This window comes from Nerophis ophidion, linkage group LG04 (assembly GCF_033978795.1).
Source record: "Nerophis ophidion isolate RoL-2023_Sa linkage group LG04, RoL_Noph_v1.0, whole genome shotgun sequence".
Classification (NCBI taxonomy): domain Eukaryota; kingdom Metazoa; phylum Chordata; class Actinopteri; order Syngnathiformes; family Syngnathidae; genus Nerophis; species Nerophis ophidion.
The window spans coordinates 2,194,691-2,218,459 of NC_084614.1; the positions used below are offsets into that span (position 1 = coordinate 2,194,691).

The 23,769-nt window shown below is 40.0% G+C and overlaps 1 protein-coding gene across 1 annotated transcript; it reads right to left on the minus strand.

Moving 5' to 3' along the window:
• Positions 1–1,469: 1,469 nt before the first annotated feature.
• Positions 1,470–15,388, minus strand: adnp2b (ADNP homeobox 2b). The gene is made up of 4 exons (XM_061896704.1): positions 15,017–15,388; positions 14,517–14,638; positions 4,415–4,594; positions 1,470–4,349 (listed from the first exon to the last, which is right to left on the minus strand). Exons 2-4 carry the CDS (start codon positions 14,622–14,624, stop codon positions 1,788–1,790), a joined length of 2,850 nt encoding a protein of 949 aa, XP_061752688.1. The 5' UTR covers positions 14,625–14,638; positions 15,017–15,388; the 3' UTR covers positions 1,470–1,787.
• Between the last annotated feature and the right edge of the window lie 8,381 nt (positions 15,389–23,769).

The following is a 23,769-nucleotide window of genomic DNA, read 5'->3' on the forward strand; positions in this document are numbered from 1 at the left end:
AAATTATACATGACAAACAGAAATTAAACAGTAAAAAAGTGAACAGTATAAAGTGCAAATAATGCTGTAAACATCATTAAAAAAAGCAAAACACACAAACAACCTGAGTGGGATGAAATGTTTATAACTCAGCATCAATACTTGCTCTTGAACAAGTGTAAACTTAAAAAAAAAAAAATATATATATATATATCTACACACTCCCTTCAATTGTTTGCCCCAGTCAGGGGGGGGGGGCAAACAATTGAAGTCCAAGCATGATGGGGAGATTCTTTCTAGCAAAGACGAGCACTTGAAGATGCTCAGGTGTCAGCCTGCTCCTGTCCTCATCTATGATGAGTGCTAAAAAGCCTCCCACTCGCAAGAGTCATTCAAATGTCTTACAACTTTACCACCAGGCTTGACTTTATTGTGGCATCTTTTGCACTCCACCTCTTCATCTTTTTCATTTTGTAGGATAAAATAATTCCACACAGCTGACATTTTTACCGTAACTTTTAATTCACACGGCCGTCTGAACGGTTAGAACACAGACCTGTGGATGTTTTGAAGGTGTGTTGGAAAATGCGGAACAGAGTTTAGGGAGCAGCAGAAGAGTGGAATGTGTTATTTAAATCGGTGTGTTGGAAAATACGCGGCCGATCCGATCCAAATATCGGATCAGGACAACCCTAGTCTTGACTTTCAGTTGGCCTTTAAATGATGATATTTACTACTATTGAAATTGTTTTATTGTATTGTGAATAAACTTGAATTGATTATGTAATGTAATGTTTAATGATGCAATCAATGATATGATAATGATGTAAACACACTTTGATAAGCTTATGGAGTTAGCTAGCTTAAATGCTATCCCGAAACATAAACGCTAGAAATGATGACCGCTGTGAAACTCCCGAGGCGTACTAATGCAGTTTTAAATGACAAGGAAGACAAAAAGGTGATAAACACGCGTCGCTAGATGTATTAACAGACCAGTTTTAGCTTGCTAGCTAGCTTAAATGCTAACATGAAAAGAAGAGGCATTAACATCATTCCCAATGATGTCATCTCCTATAAAAACATTGTCGTGTGAACTACTAAGATACACGTTAAATAGATGAAATATTTGTCAAGTTGGAACAGATCCTCAACAGCCTCCTTTATCTCTCAACTTAAGTGTGCACTCCTTTATCTCTAAACTTAAGTGTGCAGTCCTCCTTTATCTCTGAATTTAAGTGCAACTAACAGGGATTGAACTTGGATATTTAAAAGTCGATACTCAGAGCAGTTCATGTGATGTCGCGATGATGTTAGTATCGGTCCATAAAGGGAGGCCACGCCCTCTTTACTGCTGGGCCAATCATCATCCAGGATGTCCTGATCTAGCGTGTTGCAAAGTACTTGTACAAGCTCTTCACCTAAGACCAGAACGTTCAAGTTGACCGAAAGCTAAGCTGCTTTTGGAAGTCTGTGAGGGAACACACCACTTTTGGAAGAACTCTTTATTTGGAACAGGAAGGGAGTGTTCTTCAGGACATGTAGAAAACAAATATCTTTATATATAAGTGGTGAGGACCAGTACCAGACCAGGTACTACAGCAGCTGGAACAGGAGAAGGATTGCGTGGTCTGGTCTAGTCCCGCAGGTGTGGCGACGTGGATCAAAGAAAGAATAATTGATAGGAGGAAACATCTCGGTACAAAAAGTTATTCTCAGTGTTTTGTTGTCCATAACGACCTTCGGTAACTTGTGGAAATGCGAATCGGCAAAAAAAAAGTTCTCATCCGACATTGTGAAAGTTCTCTTTAGGAGTTCTGCTCCATGGGGACCTCTTCTGCCATCTTCTCCTCCCCGCCCGCCGCCATCGACTCCTCCATCGACTCCGCCTCCTCCTCCCGTGGCTCTGCGGGCCGTTGTTCTGGAATGTGCAGCTGGTGTTTGAGCTGCGCCAGGCGGGCCATGTCGAAGCCCATCAGCACGGCGGCCGAGCTCTTCTTGAGGTACTTCATGCATCGGCTGCGCTTGGTGCTGAAGAGCGCCACCACCTCCGCCTTGGTCAGCGCCAGACGCCGACACAGTTCCTCCGTCTCGGCGCGGCCGGCGTAGGGGTTGGTGTTGAAGTACCTGGCGATGAAGTTCCGCCGCTCGTCTGGTCCACGGCGGTCTAGTGGGCCGGGCTCCAGCGCCAGTTTGATGTTGGGGTCGCTCTGGACTTCGGGCTCAGGCAGCGGCATCAAGCGCTCCTGCTCTCGCTTCTTGCGCATGGCCGCCTTGTGCTCGCGCTCCCGCTTGTTGAAGGCGATGACCTCCTTCAAGGCGGCCTCCAGTCTTCTAGTGGACTGCATCTGCTCCGTGCTCGCCTGAGGAGACGGCCCTGCGGCCGTCGGACTGGCAGGACCGAGAGCTTTGGCTGGCATTTGTTTCACTGGCATTTGGAGGAAGTACAGTCCCGATGGCTGCCGGGGCAGCTGCACAGACTTAGGAAGCGGCGGTGGCGGCGGCGCCGTGATTTTGGCCGGTTTGGGCGAACTGCGACACCGCTGGATGTGGAGCATGATGGCCTGCTGCGTGACCTTTCCCGTGTAGACGCCGTTACAGTAGACGCACTTGAAAGCCTCCGTCTTGAGGATGGCGTGGATGGTGGGCGCCACAAAGTGTTTCTGCTTCAGGTGCTGCAGGTGCTTGGACTCCTCCTGGAACTTCTCGTCGCAGAAGGGGCAGAAAGCGGCGTTGACTCGGACGGGGGCGGAGCAGATCTCCGGCTGGCTGCTGGGCTGCAGCTGGACGTAGATGAGCTCCAGGGAGCTGGTGACCAGGGCCAGGTTGACTTCGCACTCTCCCAGGACCTCCCTTGGCGCCGTGGTGGCCACGTCAAAGTAAGGGAACAAGATCCCGGCGTTAGGTTTGGTGTAGATCTTGTAGTTCTGCCGCAGGAAGTCGCAGTAAAGCTTGCCGCTGGGGTTGTGTTGCTGGACGTGTTCGTTGAGCTGCTTGACGGAGAAGAAGGTGGTGGCGCAGTACAGGCAGCCCAGGCCGTGCAGCAGGTGTTGGAGGACGCTTTTCTCCGACAGCAGGACTTTGCACGTCAGACATTTGAGAGTCTTGTCGGGCATCTTCCTTAGGAAGGCCGCCCGCCCCGCCAGGCTTTCCGAGCGGGAAACTGTGGACTTGCTGTGGTGGGCCACCTCAATGTGCATGTCAAAGACGTTGGAGGGGAAGAGTTCGTTGCAGAGTGGGCACGTGATCCACTTCTTTGTTTGGTTGGCTGCTGGGCCGGCCGGACTGTGGGGGCCGGGCGTGGGCATCTGGAGTGGAGCGAAGGTGTACGTGGGCATGCCGTTTACCCGGTTGCCTGTGGGGATCAGGTGACTAAGCAGCGACTGGGACGTCAGCATGGTGCCCTGGAGAGTCATCTGGTTCGCCGGCGGGTTCTGCACCACCATCGCGGACCTGGGCGTGGAGCCGGGCCCGGCCGCCGCGTTGACCTGCGGACCCGACGGAATGAGGATCTGCTGCGATTGGGGGGGCGGTGCCTGCTTCAGGGACATGTTGGGGTATTGGACCAGTGATGAGCCCCGCAGGGCGATGGTGGCGCCGGGCTGGAGCAAACCTTTTGCTTCGGCGCTCGCCAGCTGCACGAGCGCCGACGCCTGCGGGGGCAGGAAGGGTTGGTTGCTGTTGGGAGCGCAGATAAGCGTGGCGCTGTTGGACGCGCCCTGCATCTGATTCAGAGCCACCATGGGGCCCCCGTGTTGGCCGTTGGTCGGCACCACAAAGGACTTACTTTGCTGCGGCTTTGGCACGATGCTCGGCAACGTGACAAAGCCGCCGTTGCCGTTAGGCGGCGGCTTGGCGAAGTTCTTGTTCTCGTAAATCATAGTCTGCACCTGCGAGTTGACGGCAAAGTGTTTGGGGTCCACCAGCATGTGGTGCAGCATCTGGTCCAGGGTGCCCGTGTTCACCTTGCACACCTTGCAGCAGTACAGCTTGATGGCGGAGCCCGACACGGGGTACCTGAAGCCGATGTACTGATCCGTGTAGTTCTCCATGTGCTTGAGGATGATGTGCTTCTTGATGGCGAAGACGGAGTGGGTGGGGAAGCCGCACTTCCTGCACTGGTAGCGCTCGTTGCCGCGGTGCACCGCCTCCCCGGGCATCGGCCCCATGCCTTGGTTGCCGTGGAAGAAGGCCAAGTGCTTCTTGAGCACGCGGGGGTGCGCCACGAAGATGCAGCGGTGGCAGGCGGTCAGCGCGCACAGAGTCTGCAGGCACTCGTGGCATCGCGCCACATGGTTGCGGTAGTGGTAGATGTTCTGGGAGGAGTACTTGCACATGGCGCAGCACATGGTCCTGCTCCGGTACGGCCACTGAGGAGACAAGCGAGAGTGAGGATTCTGCCGGGAGGGCAAAGACAGCCGGCACTACAGGACACCTTCTTTCGGAGTCGGCCGTGGTATCCGTCGGTGAAGTCGCTCCACTCGGTGCCCAGCAGATCATCGCCGTCCTTCTTTTGGAGTCGGCCGTGATGTGCGTCGGCAGACTCGCTCCTCCCCTCGGCGCCCTTCGGAGTATCCGCTTCCTCAGAGTTCTGCTCCGGGCTTTGGTCAAACTCCTGCAAGGAAGCAAAACCTTAGTACCAGGACTCTTGAAACCGGAATTCTACTTTGAGGAGTACTTTAGGTCCCGTGTTTTTGTAACTGGGCCATGAGCGCCCCCTAGTGGGCGTTTCCCACGGCACCTGTAGTACACTTTTCCACCACGTGTGGCAGTAATGACGTCATCAAGCAGAAGTCTGCAGTTTAAGCGCAACAATGATGACTCAAATAGTGAAGATGTATTTTTATTTTAGTGAGCCTTTATTATTACTCACTTTTAGAGCTGTCACATGATTCATCTTTTCAATCAGTTTAATCGTGATTAATCACAGCTTGCACAATTTAAATGAGCTGACAAAAAAAGGGCCCAATATTTGATTGACAAGGTCAAACAGGAACTTTTCTTCAATGTGCTGAAAAGTGTTTTATCCAAACACCATCTGGGAGCATTTGGAAGTCAAACCAAAATAAATGAAAGCTGCAAGCAGCGATGGACGGGACTGCTTTGGCTGCTGCCCCCGCGACCCAAGCCCGGATAAGCGGTAGAAGATGGATGGATGGATTATTACACAGAGAAAAAGTTGTATACACAGGTTATACATCAGTCTCATAGTAATAACAGTTGTAAAGTGGCTTGGACATTTTATAAGGACGCCTTGGTGCCGACATTTTGAGACTCAAATGCATGGTGAATGTAGTGCAGTTGTTGTATTGAAGTGGGAATAGCAAACTTCCTGTTGATTCTAGTTGGGGGCGGTCAGTGCATGAAATATAGGTCTCAGTGAGACCTACATTGAGGTTTTTGTTTCATGTGTACAGTAATAATAACAAAACCAACCTGAATAACACTGATGGAAAACATTTTCCGCAAACAAGCTGAAATGACATAAGTCATCATCGACCTGATTTCAGCATTTTCCACAATTTCTTTGATAAGAGAAAAAACAAAATAGCAGTTCCATATAGATTTGTTAGACATGAAACTATGGCAGCATTCAAGTCTGAGTTATGTGCTCCAGGCCGGGGGGAGGTTTGAACCTCCACAGACCCGCATCAGGCATATGAAACTTTCCTTAATGTTTTCATCAAACTGTACGATAAACACTGTCCAATTAGAAAAGATGACAATAAAGACAGCATCGTTAAGGACAAACTGTGGATCGCAAGAGGAATACTGCAGTCTTGCAAAAAGAAAAAGTATCTTTACACACGACATTTAAAGTACAGAACCAAAGAAACTGAACACAAATATAAATGAAATTCGACGTGGGGACGGCGTGGCGCAGTGGGAGAGTGGCCGTGCGCAACCCGAGGGTCCCTGGTTCTAATCCCACCTAGTACCAACCTCGTCACGTCCGTTGTGTCCTGAGCAAGACACTTCACCCTTGCTCCTGATGGGTGCTGGTTAGTGCCTTGCATGGCAGCTCCCTCCATCAGTGTGTGAATGTGTGTGTGAATGGGTAAATGTGGAAGTAGTGTCAAAGTGCTTTGAGTACCTTGAAGGTAGAAAAGCGCTATACAAGTACAACCCATTTATCATTTATTTTATTTATAAAAATGTACAAAAATAAGTAAACACAAAAAATAAAGCACAGCAAACAAACATATTACTGTAACACAGGGGTCGGGAACCTTTTTGGCTGAGAGAGCCAAGAATCCAAATATTTTTAAATAAATAATATTTTTTTCAACACTGAACACAACTCAACGCATGCATTTTTAAGTAAGACCAACATTTATAAAGTAAAACAGGTCTCCTATTTTTTGTAATAACAGTGTTGACTGTGGAGGGGGCGTGGCTTGCGGGCCTGCAGCGAAGCGGAGTGTGCCAGGACCGTAGATGGCCCACCTGGGCCTTGTTATCCAATCACCTGTCGCTCTGTTATAAGCAGCAGCCAGGAAGAGAGACGGGGTTGGGCCTGGAGCCAGAGCGCGAGCAAGAAGGAATGAGAAAAAGACAATTGCTGGAAAGCAACTGAGAGTCTTATTTAAAAATAAAACAATATTTAAACCCTGAAACAGGCTCTCATGTCGGTGCTTGGTGGTCTACAGAACCCCCAGGACTGCATGCCCCACATTAACCAATAATAAATAAATAACTTCTTCAACAGGTGCAGTAGAAAATGAATGGATGGATTAAAAATGAAGGTTTTATATTTTGAAGGTTATTTTTAACACTGTGATTACAAGTGGAATTATTCATGACTTATCGTGTTAAGCAATGTCAGCTCAGATTTATCTGAGAGCCAGATGCAGTCATCAAAAGAGCCACATCTGGCTCTAGAGCCATAGGTTCCCTACCCCTGTTCTACACCTTTTACAACAACATGAAAATAGCATCCAGGGTACCTGGAAAGTTTTAAATAGACTTCCTTTTTATTGTCATTCAAATTTAAACTTTACAGTACAAATAAGAACACAATTTTGTTGCATTTGGATAAAAAAAGCAATAAGGTGCAGATATAAATAAATAGATTAGTGTACAATAGTATCATTAAAAAAAAAAAATGACAAAAGGAACATCCAAGCTATTTTATAGAAAATAATCAAACTATAAATGACCCTAAAGGAATAATGGATGCTTTTTAACACCTTTTTTGTGAATGTTGGAGCAAAAACATTAAAACTGCACGATCTTGTTGAGCTCAATACTACAATCAATCAATCAATCGATGTTTATTTATATAGCCCTAAGTCACTAGTGTCTGACAGGGCTGTGGCTTACAAAGCTCATCAGCACAAGAGGTTGGAACCCAGAGACAATCTTCTAAGACCTCAGAGCTTCAGCTTTCATTCACAAAGCAAAAATAAGAAGAAGCTTAAAAAGTGAAAGTGTTTGTTGGAGAAGTTCAACTGTGGAACAGCTTGGAGGATTCCTTCTAATTTAAAAAACACTTTAAGACCAACGTCTTGAAGAAATATATCACTCTTGAATCAACGTTGTAATTAATACTATGATTAATGTGAATTAAAAACTAAATGTGGGATGTAAATAATAATGGAAGTATAATTGTTTGTATATAATTGGTGTAAAGGATATTTCACATGTCTTAACTGTCTGTATAACTGAACTATGTTCATGTTGTGTATTGTGTGTGTTTATATCCTGTTGCATGCTGGGTAGGGTAGTTCTTTTGTCCCACTCTCCCTTGTGGAGGGGGTCCGGTCCGATCCGGTGGCCATGTACTGCTTGCCTGTGTATCGGCTGGGGACATCTCTGCGCTGCTGATCCGCCTCCGCTTGGGATGGTTTCCTGCTGGCTCCGCTGTGAACGGGACTCTCGCTGCTGTGTTGGATCCGCTTTGGACTGGACTCTCGCGACTATGTTGGATCCATTGTGGATTGAACTTTCACAGTATCATGTTAGACCCGCCCGACATCCATTGCTTTCCTCCTCTCCAAGGTTCTCATAGTCATCATTGTCACCGACGTCCCACTGGGTGTGAGTTTTCCTTGCCCTTATGTGGGCCTACCGAGGATGTCGTGGTGGTTTGTGCAGCCCTTTGAGACACTAGTGATTTAGGGCTATATAAGTAAACATTGATTGATTGATTGATTGATTGATACTGTCAGGTGAAAAGGACATTTCATACTTTCCGGAAGTTTATTTTGTACTTGACATCGTTTATAGGGTTAGACGCAATAAGTGTTCAACTTCAGCCGAAACCCTCTCGGTCTGCAACATTTTCATTTTCAATCTATGAATGTTTGTTTGTTTTGTTGACCATTGACCGAAGAACAATAAACTAAAAAAAACACAACTAAAAATGTGTATGTATATATATATATATATATATATATATATATTAGGGGTGGGCAAATTAGTGTGTTAATTATGAGTTAACTCATCAATCTATTAACGCCGACAATTATTTTATGGCACATTTGCGTATGTTATTTACATGCTTTTGTTTTGTTAACGCCTTTTCTTAACAAGATGGCGTCGCCCGGCGTGGAGGGGCTCTTGGTAAAGATGGAACATTTGGCAAAAATACCGGACAATTCTGCAAATGTCCTGGCTGGCTTACAGCGTGGTCACTCCGGGATCACTTACGACCGCCAGACAATTCTGGATGTGGATAGATCGGGTCGTTTTGGACTGAATGAGGCGTGCTTGCTAGACCGGCTAGCTAGCATGGGAATACTTTGCCGGCTACATCCAGCGGCCTGTGAAGCAGCGGAGTATATGTGTTGTCTGTCTATTTATTAATAATGCAGACCAGGAGTGTTGGCTGAGTTCTTAACGTTTACTTTCAGAGCGTGCATATCACAACATACAAGATGTCGTCATGGCGACACAACCTATACATGCTCCTCACTCCTGTTGCATGCTGGGTAGGGTAGTTCTTTTTTTCCCTGGCTCATAACATCACAATATAGTACCATGTATATGATGCCTTCAGTTTATCAAAGCACCAAGCAAACAATCGGAAAATTGCCATCATATCAATTCCTAGATATGGTCATAATTATTTTAAGTGCACTACGCAGAATAAACACAACATTATTAATATTGCTACTACGGATCATTTGATCCAAAATTCCCTAAAACAGTCCACTACCTATAATATAGGTTTTTTAAACATAAAATCCCTGATAAAAAAAAAATGTTTCTGCTGTTACCTCAGAAATTGCCTGTTCAGATGTTATGATTGTGGCTCAGAGATTTGTATGTAGATTATATTTATTTTCCATAACAAACAGGATAACTTAAATACCCTGGCAGTGGCAATAAGCTTAAATGTTTGTATTTACATTTTTGGAGTTGACTTTCATCAAATATGCTATTTAACTGCTACTGTTTAACAAGGACTGATTTAAATTGTGTTTGCACAACAAATGTTTTGGCGCTTTTGTTCATGTGGGAGAATATTCCAATAAAGGTGCACTACACACTACTTTTGAATTCATTATTGGGCTTTGTGTATACAATGCAGTTAATCACCATTAATCAGAGAAATTGTGCGATTAACTACAATTCAAATTTTTAATCGTTGCCCAGCCCTAATATATATATATACACACACACACATATACATATATATATATATATATATATATTAGGGATGCACCGATTAATCGGTAACCGAATATGGCAAAAAAAGCCACATTCGGTCTTCGGTGGAATGAGTTAAGAACAAGGCCGAATAGTGGCGTGTGACGCAAGTTTTTGACGCGGTGACGCAATCAATCAACGTGCAGTGACGTTGGGATATGTTGTGTACCTGTATAAGTGTATGAGGTTACAAGCACACACTTATTGAGATTTAGTGGGGCCTCTGTTTACATTATTAGCCTGTTGTGTAGGCTACCTGTATAAGTGTATGAGGTTACAAGCACACACTTATTGAGATTTACTTGAGCCTTCTGTTTACATTATTAGCATATCTACTGTGGCTAAGCAGACTTTTGCCAAAAGGACAATAATTCATTTGTTGTGGGTTTATCCACTTTAATGCACTTTATTTTTTTTGGAATGCATGTTTTGTTTGAAGGCCTAATATAAATGAAAAACTTTGTGCTTTTTTTGAAAAGCAAAGACTACTGGAATATTTAAAAAATGTCGATATTCAATAAAAAATTACTTTATTTGAAAAACATGTCTAAATATTTATTCTAAGCTATTTATGCAATATTAAAAAAATGGTGAAAAACTGCATTCATTATTCGGTATTCGGCCACAAATTTTCATTTCAGTGCATCCCTATAATATACATACATACATACACATATATATATATATTCACTGAAATGAATATATATATATGTGTATGTATGTATGTATATTATAGGGGTGTAACAGTACACAAAAATTTCAGTTCTGTACGTAACTCGGTTCAGAGATCACGGTTCGGTTCATTTTCGGTACAGTAAGAAAACAACAAAATATAAATTTTTGGGTTATTTATTTACCAAATTTGCAAAATTTTCCACCAAAAATATTTTTCTTAGTGGAATATTTGATGTGAAGTCATGGGAATATTGGATAGGTCAATAATTAATTTTAAAAAATTGATTTGATTCAATATTATGTTTTGAGCAATGACAGTTAGAAAGAAAAAAAAACAGCTTTGTTTTATTAGTCAACGTTGCAACTTTTTCTAAATAACATTTAATCTTTAAGCTTTTTTATTTCACTTTTGTTATGTTTTTGTTTATTTTAATAGTATTTGTAGAACGTGCCGTGGTCCTTTAAAACATTAGCTGTGGGCCGCAAACGGCCTCCGGCACACTTTTGACACCCCCGCTATAGATAATAAAAAAATAAATCAATGGATAAAAAGCAGAGCCTGGCGACGCATGCACGTTTATCATCACTCTCTCGCTCTCTGCCCCTCCCTCACCAATGTTGCTGCGTGCAAAAATGGTCTTCTTTTTAACCTTAAACCTGAACGTACATTGAAAATACACACAACCCTAACTCAAAATGCCAGACATTTGAGGCATTTAAGAAACTCCACCCAGACAGCCCTGCAAAAGAGGACATGTCCGGTGAAAAGAGGACGTATGGTCAGTCTATCCTAGCCTGGTCGCTGCTAGCATGCCGTGTGTTGTGCCTCGGTGTGTAATGTTTACGCAACGTGCGCTACGCTACTTAATATCTCCCGTCCAAAGGCAAAACCCAGTAACTCAATTTTGGTCAAAACTGAGCTGATAATAAATTTGGAGTTACTAGGTGATATGCTTTACTTTAGTGAACAAATTACAACATGGCATACACTAAAGTAAAGCATATCACCTTGTACCGTATTTTTCAGAATATAAGTTGCAGTTTTTTTCATAGTTTGGCTGGGAGTGCCACGTATACTCCAGAGCGACTTATGTGTGAAATTATTAACACATTACCTTAAAATATCAAATATTATTTATCTCATTCACGTATGAGACTAGCCGGATGTCAGCAGTCACACACACGCCAACCAAGGAAAATTTGGCGTAGGCGGGTCATGGCAGAAGTGCATTGTGGGAAAGAAGACGCTACCTGCTACAGTACATTGGCAGTAACTTCAATCAATCAATCAATGTTTATTTATATAGCCCAAAATCACATATGTCTCAAAGGACTGCACAAATATATATATATATATATATATATATATATATATATATATAAACAAATTGTTTTTGTTAAAATTAAAGAAAGAAACCAATTGAAATCAGTTGATACTGATAACAGGAGGGCGATACGGATGTATTTGCCAAATATTGATGGCGATAATCGGTAATAATACAAATATATATTTTTTTTAAATTAAAGAAAGAAACCAACCTTGAGAAAGTAATATACCGATTTTGTACCTGTTGATACTGATAACAAGAGGGCGATACTGATGTATGTCAAGTTGCCAAATATTGATGGCGATAATCGGTAAAAATACAAATATTTTTTGTTAAAATTAAAGAAACCAACCTTGAGAAATTAATATACCGATAACAAGAGGGTGATACGGATGTATTTGCCAAATATTGATGGCGATAATCGGCAATAATAAAAATATTTTTTGTTAAAATGAGAGAAAGAAACCAACCTTGAGAAAGTAATATACTGATCTTGTACCTGTTGATACCAATAACAAGAGGGCGATACGGATGTATGTCAAGTTGCCAAATATTGATGGCGATAATCGGTAAAAATACAAATATTTTTTGTTAAAATTAAAGAAAGAAACCAACCTTGAGAAATTAATATACCGATAACAAGAGGGCGATACGGATGTATTTGCCAAATATTGATGGCGATAATCGGCAATAATACAAATATTTTTTGTTAAAATTAAAGAAAGAAACCAACCTTGAGAAATTAATATATCGATATTGTACCTGTTGATACTGATAACAAAAGGGCGATACTGATGTATGTCAAGTTGCCAAATATTGATGGCGATAATCGGCAATAATACAAATATTTTTTGTTTAAATTAAAGAAAGAAACCAACCTTGAGAAAGTAATATACTGATTTTGTACCTGTTGATACTGATAACAAGAGGGCGATACTGATGTATGTCGAGGTTCCAAATATTGATGGCGATAATCAGTAAAAATACAAATATTTTATGTTAAAATTAAAGAAAGAAACCAACCTTGAGAAATTAATATATCGATATTGTACCTGTTGATACTGATAACAAAAGGGCGATACTGATGTATGTCAAGTTGCCAAATATTGATGGCGATAATACAAATTTTTTTTGTTAAAATGTAAGAAAGAAACCAACCTTGAGAAAGTAATTATCGATATTGTACCTGTTGATACTGATTACAGGAGGGCGATACTGATGAATGTCGAGGTTCCAAATATTGATGGCGATAATCGGTAAAAATACAAATACTTTTTGTTATAATGAGAGAATCAAACCAACCTTGTGAAAGTAATATACTGATAACAAGAGGGCGATACGGATGTATTTGCCAAATATTGATGGCGATAATCAGTAAAAATACAAATACTTTTTGTCAAAATGAGAGAAACAAACCAACCTTGAGAAAGTAATATACTGATAACAAGAGGGCGATACGGATGTATGTCAAGGTTCTAAATAATGATGGCGATAATGGGCAATAATACAAATAACTGTATTAAAGACCTACTGAAATGAGATGTTGTTATTTAAACGGGGATAGCAGCTCCATTCTATGTGTCATACTTCATCATTTCGCCATATTGCCATATTTTTGCTGAAAGGATTTAGTAGAGAACATCCACGATAAAGTTTGCAACTTTTGATCACTAATAAAAAAGCCTTGCCTGTACAGGAAGTAGCAGACGATGTGCGCGTGACGTCACGGGTTGTGGAGCTCCTCACATCTGAACATTGTTTACAATCATGGCCACCAGCAGCGAGAGCGATTCGAACCAAGAAAGCGACAATTTCCCCATTAATTTGAGCGAGGATGAAAGATTCGTGGATGAGGAAAGTGAGAGTGAAGGACTAGGAAAAAAAAAAAAAAAAGACTAGAGGGCAGTGGGAGCGATTCAGATGTTATTAGACACATTTACTAGGATAATTCTGGAAAATTCCTTATCTGATTATTGTGTTACTAGTGTTTTAGTGAGATTATATAGTCGTACCTGAAAGTCGGAGGGGCGTGGCCACGGGTGCGGTGCCCACCAGTGTCTCTGAGGGAAGCCACGTTTCTCGACGAGGCGAAGCGAAGCCAGCTTTTATCTCACGTTCGGGGGCGGCCGTTCGGAGGAGGCAAGAGAGTCCGCAGCTGCCTCTTTGACAGCTGCACGAGGAACGACGCAAGCGCCGCTCATGTCTACGGTAAGAGCCGACTTATTACCACAATTTTCTCACCGAAATCTGCCGCTTGACATGTGGTCGGGAACCATGTTGGTTTGACCGCTCTGTTCCATAGTAAAGCTTCACCTTGGGGGAATGTAAACAATGAAACACCGGCTGTGTTTGTGTTGCTAAAGCGATCGCAATACACCGCTTCCCACCTACATCTTTCTTCTTTGACGTCTCCATTATTAATTGAACACATTGCAAAAGATTCATCAACACGGATGTCCAGAATACTGTGGAATTATGCGATTAAAGAAGACGACTTATAGCTGGGATCGGGCTGGAACAAAATGTCCGCTACAATCCGTGACATCACACGCACGTGTCATCATACCGCGACGTTTTCAACAGGATACTTGGTGCGAAATTTAAAATTGTAATTTAGTAAACTAAACCGGCCGTATCGGCATGTGTTGCAATGTTAATATTTCATCATTGATATATAAACTATCAGACTGTGTGGTGGCTAGTAGTGGCTTTCGATAGGCCTTAAAGAAAACAACCTTGAGAAAGAAATGTACTGATATTGTACCTGTTGATACTGATAACAAGAGGGCGATACGGATGTATGTCAAGTTGCCAAATATTGATGGCGATAATGGGTAATAATACGAGCAATTGTAGTTCAAATGAGAGAAAGAAACCAACCTTGAGAAAGTTCTGGCAGTCCTCCAGGCCGATCTCACTCAGGACATGTTTGACGGACTTGCGCGCCTTCCGGATCTTGTCCAGGTTCCCGACCGGGAGCTGATACATGCTTCCTCAGCGACCTGCAAGGTGCGGACGACACAGGTTAGACGGCGTCACCTTCCACCAAAAACTCCTTCTTGGCAGCATCACTTCCTGTGCGTGCAGGAAGAAGCCGCCGGTGCTAGTGCGCCCCCTGGCGGCCGGGAGCGGCGCACGGGGACGACTTCCGGTGCTGTGACGTCACCTTGCTGTGTAATATTTGCTGCTAAAAAGTGCACGTCAAGTGTATGATGTAGCGGGGGTGATAATGCACGCATGCGCAGGGAGCATCTTTGTGCGGCCATGCATCGTGATGCTGTGCATAATGAGGCGTTCAATGACATGCACAGCGTGGGAAACTAGGCGCTTGAAAAAAAGTGGAAACAAAAGGCAGCGCTTGCAGCATCGCGCACGTTTACCTGCCGGTCCCCGGTTCCGAAGCAGCGTTCGGGCGTCCTGCAAGCCCCGCTCCCCGGTTCCGAAGCAGCGTCCTCCGAGCCCCCGTCCCCCCCTTCTGGTGCCTCTAGTCTGCGTTCCGACGGCCGCCAAACACGCTCACCCGAGCCGCATCCGGCGTCTGCCTTCCCCGCTCCCAAACGTGACGTGGGCGCCGCAAGACCGGAGACGAGGACAATCACGCACCCCCCCAACAGGAAAAAAAATTCGCCGCGGCCTTTTTTTTGTCCCTTTCTTCGCCGTAACGAGAAAAGATGGCGCTCAAGTTCAGGATCTGACGTAGGAGGGGCTCATTTGCATACCACAGGAACCGACCAATAGGAGGCCTCCGCCTCTGTTTGCTCAATAACTTTTTATTGGCCTTGTGGCGAACTTTGGCTGACTTCCACAAAGTCCAGCTGCTAATTATCCCAATTAAGTCGGCACTTTGATGTCATACCTGACTGGCTAATTGGATTTATGGCCGCCACAAGCACGAGCTGAGTGTAGGGGGCGTGGCTACGGAGGCCATGTTGGGAGACCACGTGGTACAGGACCAATGAGCTGCGAGGAAAATGAGCTAAATGGGCGGTCCCTCCTGGCGCTGACGTCACATCATGCTACTTTTATTGGCCAATCCCTGAAGGGCAGCATTTTGCAGGAGGAGCCTGACAAATAGCTTTGTCCTGGCAGGCTAGCTAACATCGCGAAAACACGCTTTTCTTCGCCCGCCACTCAGTCCAAAGAACACTTTTTGGGAACAAAAATGGCAACTTTGGCATTAACTCAACAGCGAATGTAAACGTAGACGTTTCGGGGTTTTTTACAAATACGGCAACTTTTACGTAAACTTCGTAACTCAACGTCGGGGTTTTTAGACCTCGATTTTTGTCCTACGTGCTACTTTTAGTACGACTATGAAGACGTTGTCCTACTTTTAGTACGACTATGAAGATGTTGTGCTACTTTTAGTACGACTATGAAGACGTTGTGTTACTTTTAGTACGACTATGAAGACGTTGTCCTATTTTTAGTACGACTATGAAGACGTTGTGCTACTTTTAGTACAACTATGAAGACGTTGTCCTACTTTTAGTACGACTATGAAGATGTTGTGCTACTTTTAGTACGACTATGAAGACGTTGTGTTACTTTTAGTACGACTATGAAGACGTCCTACTTTTAGTACGACTATGAAGACGTTGTGCTACTTTTAGTACGACTATGAAGACGTTGTGCTACTTTTAGTACGACTATGAAGACGTCCTACTTTTAGTACGACTATGAAGACGTTGTGCTACTTTTAGTACGACTATGAAGACGTTGTGCTACTTTTAGTACGACTATGAAGATGTGCTACTTTTAGTACGACTGAAGGTGTTGTGCTACTTTTAGTACGACTATGAAGACGTTGTGCTACTTTTAATACGACTATGAAGACGTTGAGCTACTTTTAGTACGACTATGAAAACATTGTGCTACTTTTAGTACGACTATGAAGACGTTGTGCTACTTTTAATACGACTATGAAGACGTTGTGCTACTTTTAGTACGACTATGAAGACGTGCTACTTTTAGTACGACTATGAAGACGTTGTGCTACTTTTAGTACGACTATGAAGATGTTGTGCTACTTTTAGTACGACTATGAAGACGTTGTGCTACTTTTAGTACGACTATGAAGATTGTGCTACTTTTAGTACGACTATGAAGACGTTGTGCTACTTTTAGTACGACTATGAAGATTGTGCTACTTTTAGTACGACTATGAAGACGTTGTGCTACTTTTAGTACGACTATGAAGATGTTGTGCTACTTTTAGTACGACTATGAAGACGTTGTGCTACTTTTAGTACGACTATGAAGATTGTGCTACTTTTAGTACGACTATGAAGACGTTGTGCTACTTTTAGTACGACTATGAAGATTGTGCTACTTTTAGTACGACTCTGAAGACGTTGTGCTACTTTTAGTACGACTATGAAGACGTTGTGCTACTTTTAGTACGACTATGAAGACGTTGTGCTACTTTTAGTACGACTATGAAGACATTGTGCTACTTTTAGTACGACTATGAAGACGTCGGCTAAATGTGTCCACAATGTTGCTACAAGTGCAAATGCTAACATTACACGTAACAACATTCAAAATGTTAATACTTTTTTATATCAAGTACGACAAATGGATATCAAATATGTATTCCTTCATTTTATATCTGTATATGTTGCATCTGCATGACATCATCTTTGTCACAAACACTACACTTTATCATTTGTAATGCAGGTTCTAATACGAATGTATGACATCATTGTCATAAACACTACAGCTTATCATTTGTAACGCAGGGTTTGATACAAATGTATGACATCATCATTGTCACAAACACTACACTTTATCATTTGTAACGCAGGTTCTAACACGAACATATGACATCATCATTGTCATGAACACTACACTTTATCATTTGTAATGCAAGTTTTGATAGGAATGTATGACATCATCATTGTCATGAACACTAGACTTTATCATGTGTAATACAGGTTGTAATAGGAATGTATGACATCATCACTGTCATGAACACTACACTTTATCACGTGTGATACAGGTTGTAATAGTGTAAAAGTACTGAAATGTTAGATTTTAAATGAAGTTCCTAACTTGGCAACATGAACATGTTTGGCCAGCCAGGGATCCTAGCTCGATGTCTAGAGCACTGGGAGGACACAGGTGTTAAAGCAGGTGTTGGACCAGGTTGGTACCTGCCAGGGATCCTAGCTCGATGTCTAACTGGTTTTCTTTACATTTCTTCTTCTATCACTGACATGATATCATATATCACATGACATGGTATCATTCACAACATGACATGATATCATATAACCCATGACATGGTATCATATACAACATGACATGATATCATACACAACATGACATGATATCATATAACCCATGACATGGTATCATATACAACATGACATGATATCATACACAACATGACATGATATCATATAACCCATGACATGGTATCATATACTACATGACATGATATCATATAATACATGACATGATATCATATAATGCATGACATGATATCATATATTACATGACATGATATCATATATTACATGGCATGATATCATATAATACATGGCATGATATCATATACAACATGACATGATATCATATATTACATGACATGATATCATATAATACATGACATGATATCATATAATACATGGCATGATATCATATACAACATGACATGATATCATACACAACATGACATGATATCATATACAACATGACATGATATCATACACAACATGACATATCATCATATACAACATGACATGGTATCATACACAACATGACATGATATCATATACAACATGACATGATATCATACACAACATGACATGATATCATACACAACATGACATGATATTACACAACATGACATGATATCATACACAACATGACATGATATCATACACAACATGACATGATATCATACACAACATAACATGATATCATACACAACATGACATGATATCATATAATGCATGACATGATATCATATATTACATGGCATGATATCATATACAACATGGCATGATATCATATAATACATGACATGATATCATATACAACATGACATGATATCATACACAACATGACATGATATCATATACAACATGACATGATATCATACACAACATGACATGATATCATATACAACATGACATGATATCATACACAACATGACATGATATCATATACAACATGACATGATATCATACACAACATGACATGATATCATATATCACATGACATGGTATCATACACAACATGACATGATATCATATACAACATGACATGATATCATATAACACATGACATGGTATCATACACAACATGACATGATATCATACACAACATGACATGATATCATACACAACATGACATGATATCATACACAACATGACATGATATCATATACAACATGACATGATATCATACACAACATGACATGATATCATATACAACATGACATGATCTCATACACAACATGACATGATATCATATACAACATGACATGATATCATACACAACATGACATGATATCATATACAACATGACATGATATCATACACAACATGACATGATATCATATACAACATGACATGATATCATACACAACATGACATGATATCATATATCACATGACATGGTATCATACACAACATGACATGATATCATATACAACATGACATGATATCATATAACACATGACATGGTATCATACACAACATGACATGATATCATACACAACATGACATGATATCATACACAACATGACATGATATCATATACAACATGACATGATATCATACACAACATGACATGATATCATATACAACATGACATGATATCATACACAACATGACATGATATCATATACAACATGACATGATATCATACACAACATGACATGATATCATATACAACATGACATGATATCATACACAACATGACATGATATCATATACAACATGACATGATATCATACACAACATGACATGATATCATATATCACATGACATGGTATCATTCACAACATGACATGATATCATATAACCCATGACATGGTATCATATACAACATGACATGATATCATACACAACATGACATGATATCATATAACCCATGACATGGTATCATATACTACATGACATGATATCATATAATACATGACATGATATCATATAATGCATGACATGATATCATATATTACATGACATGATATCATATATTACATGGCATGATATCATATAATACATGGCATGATATCATATACAACATGACATGATATCATATATTACATGACATGATATCATATAATACATGACATGATATCATATAATACATGGCATGATATCATATACAACATGACATGATATCATACACAACATGACATGATATCATATACAACATGACATGATATCATACACAACATGACATATCATCATATACAACATGACATGGTATCATACACAACATGACATGATATCATATACAACATGACATGATATCATACACAACATGACATGATATCATACACAACATGACATGATATTACACAACATGACATGATATCATACACAACATGACATGATATCATACACAACATGACATGATATCATACACAACATAACATGATATCATACACAACATGACATGATATCATATAATGCATGACATGATATCATATATTACATGGCATGATATCATATACAACATGGCATGATATCATATAATACATGACATGATATCATATACAACATGACATGATATCATACACAACATGACATGATATCATATACAACATGACATGATATCATACACAACATGACATGATATCATATACAACATGACATGATATCATACACAACATGACATGATATCATACACAACATGACATGATATCATACACAACATGACATGATATCATATATCACATGACATGGTATCATACACAACATGACATGATATCATATACAACATGACATGATATCATATAACACATGACATGGTATCATACACAACATGACATGATATCATACACAACATGACATGATATCATATACAACATGACATGATATCATACACAACATGACATGATATCATATACAACATGACATGATATCATACACAACATGACATGATATCATATACAACATGACATGATATCATACACAACATGACATGATATCATATACAACATGACATGATATCATACACAACATGACATGATATCATATACAACATGACATGATATCATACACAACATGACATGATATCATATATCACATGACATGGTATCATACACAACATGACATGATATCATATACCACATGACATGATATCATATAACACATGACATGGTATCATACACAACATGACATGATATCATACACAACATGACATGATATCATACACAACATGACATGATATCATATAACACATGACATGGTATCATACACAACATGACATGATATCATACACAACATGACATGATATCATACACAACATGACATGATATCATATACAACATGACATGATATCATACACAACATGACATGATATCATATACAACATGACATGATATCATACACAACATGACATGATATCATATACAACATGACATGATATCATACACAACATGACATGATATCATATACAACATGACATGATATCATACACAACATGACATGATATCATATATCACATGACATGATATCATACACAACATGACATGATATCATATACAACATGACATGATATCATACACAACATGACATGATATCATATACAACATGACATGATATCATACACAACATGACATGATATCATATATCACATGACATGGTATCATACACAACATGACATGATATCATATACCACATGACATGATATCATATAACACATGACATGGTATCATACACAACATGACATGATATCATACACAACATGACATGATATCATACACAACATGACATGATATCATACACAACATGACATGATATCATACACAACATCACATGATATCATACACAACATCACATGATATCATATAATGCATGACATGATATCATATATTACATGGCATGATATCATATAATACATGACATGATATCATATAATACATGACATGATATCATATATTACATGGCATGATATCATATAATACATGACATGATATCATATAATACATGACATGATATCATATTATGCATGACATGATATCATATATTACATGACATGATATCATATTATGCATGACATGATATCATATATTACATGGCATGATATCATATAATACATGGCATGATATCATATACAACATGACATGATATCATATAATGCATGACATGGTATCATATATTACATTACATGATATCATATATTACATAACATGGTATCATATATTACATGACATGATTTCATATATTACATGACATGGTATCATATATTACATGACATGATATCATATGATACATGACATGATATCATATGATACATGACATGGTATCATATGATACATGACATGATATCATATATTACATGACATGATATCATATGATACATGACATGATATCATATATTACATAACAAGGTATCATATATTACATGACATGATATCATATAATGCATGAGATGGTATCATATATTACATTACATGATATCATATATTACATAACATGGTATCATATGATACATGACATGATATCATATGATACATGACATGGTATCATATGATACATGACATGATATCATATATTACATAACAAGGTATCATATATTACATGACATGATATCATATATTACATGACATGGTATCATACATTACATGACATGATATCATATGATACATGACATGATATCATATGATACATGACATGGTATCATATGATACATGACATGATATCATATATTACATGACATGATATCATATATTACATGACATGATATCATATAATACTGTTCCAAGAGTTGGAACAGTATTATATGATATGTCTTATGAACACATGAAGGAACATCACATGGTCAGGATGTGTTTGTAGTCCAGGGGTCAGCAACCTAAAATGTTGAAAGAGCCACATTGGACCAAAAATACAAAAACAAATCTGTCTGGAGAATAAAATAAATAAAATAATAAAAGCCATATTACATACAGATAGTGTGTCATGAGATATAAGTTGAATTAAGAGGACTTAAAGGAAACTAAATGAGCTTAAATATATCTACAAATGAGGCATAATGATGCAATATAGCTAGCTTAAATAGCATGTTAGCATGGATTAGCTTGCAGTGAGCAAATATGTCTGATTAGCACTCCACACAAGTCAATAACATCAACAAAACTCACCTTTGTGCATTCATGCACAACATTAAAAGTTTGGTGGACAAAATGAGACAGAAAAAGAAGTGGCATATAACACGTCCTAGAAAGTCAGAGAAAGTTATACATGGAAACAAACTAGGGTGAGTTCAAGGACCGCCAAAATGAGTAGGACAAAACGCCGCTCGCCAAATACTGAAGCATGTTTAAAGGCCGACTGAAATGAGATGTTCTTATTTAAACGGGGATAGCAGCTCCATTCTAGGTCTCATACTTCAGCATTTACCCATATTTTGGCTGAAAGGATTTAGTAGAGAACATCGAGGATAAAGTTCACAACTTTCGGTGCTAAGAGAAAAGCCCTGCCTGTACAGGAAGTCACAGACGATGATGTCACATGTTTGATGGCTCCTCACATATTTACATTGTTTATAATGGAAGCCTCCAACATCAAGAACTATTCAGACCAAGAAAAAGACAATTTTCCATTAATTTGAGCGAGGATGAAAGATTGGTGTTTGAGGATATTGATAGCGACGGACTAGAAAAAAAATAAAAAATAAAACGCGATTGCATTGGGACGGATTCTGATGTTTTTAGACACATTTACTAGGATAATTCTGGGAAATCCCTTATCTTTCTATATATTTTTTATATTTTTTTCCTCTCATCTTTTTCCATTTTTCATACTTTTTTGAAAAAGCTCCAGAAAGCCACTAGGGCGGCGCTAAAGAGCCACATGCGGGTCTAGAGCTGCAGGTTGCTGACCTGGTTCTAGAACATGTGTTCCATAGCTTTTAGAGTTCTGTAGCAAACTGACTAACTGTTCTGATG

Coding starts and splice junctions, on each gene's coding strand:
- adnp2b (XM_061896704.1), bottom strand. CDS start 14,624: ATGTATCAGCTCCCGGTCGGGAACCTGGACAAGATCCGGAAGGCGCGC. Junction 4,595..14,516: donor ACTGCCAGAACTTTCTCAAG/GTTGGTTTCTTT, acceptor GCTTCCTTGCAG/GAGTTTGACCAAAGCCCGGA. Junction 4,350..4,414: donor ACGGCCGACTCCGAAAGAAG/GTGTCCTGTAGT, acceptor TTGTCTCCTCAG/TGGCCGTACCGGAGCAGGAC.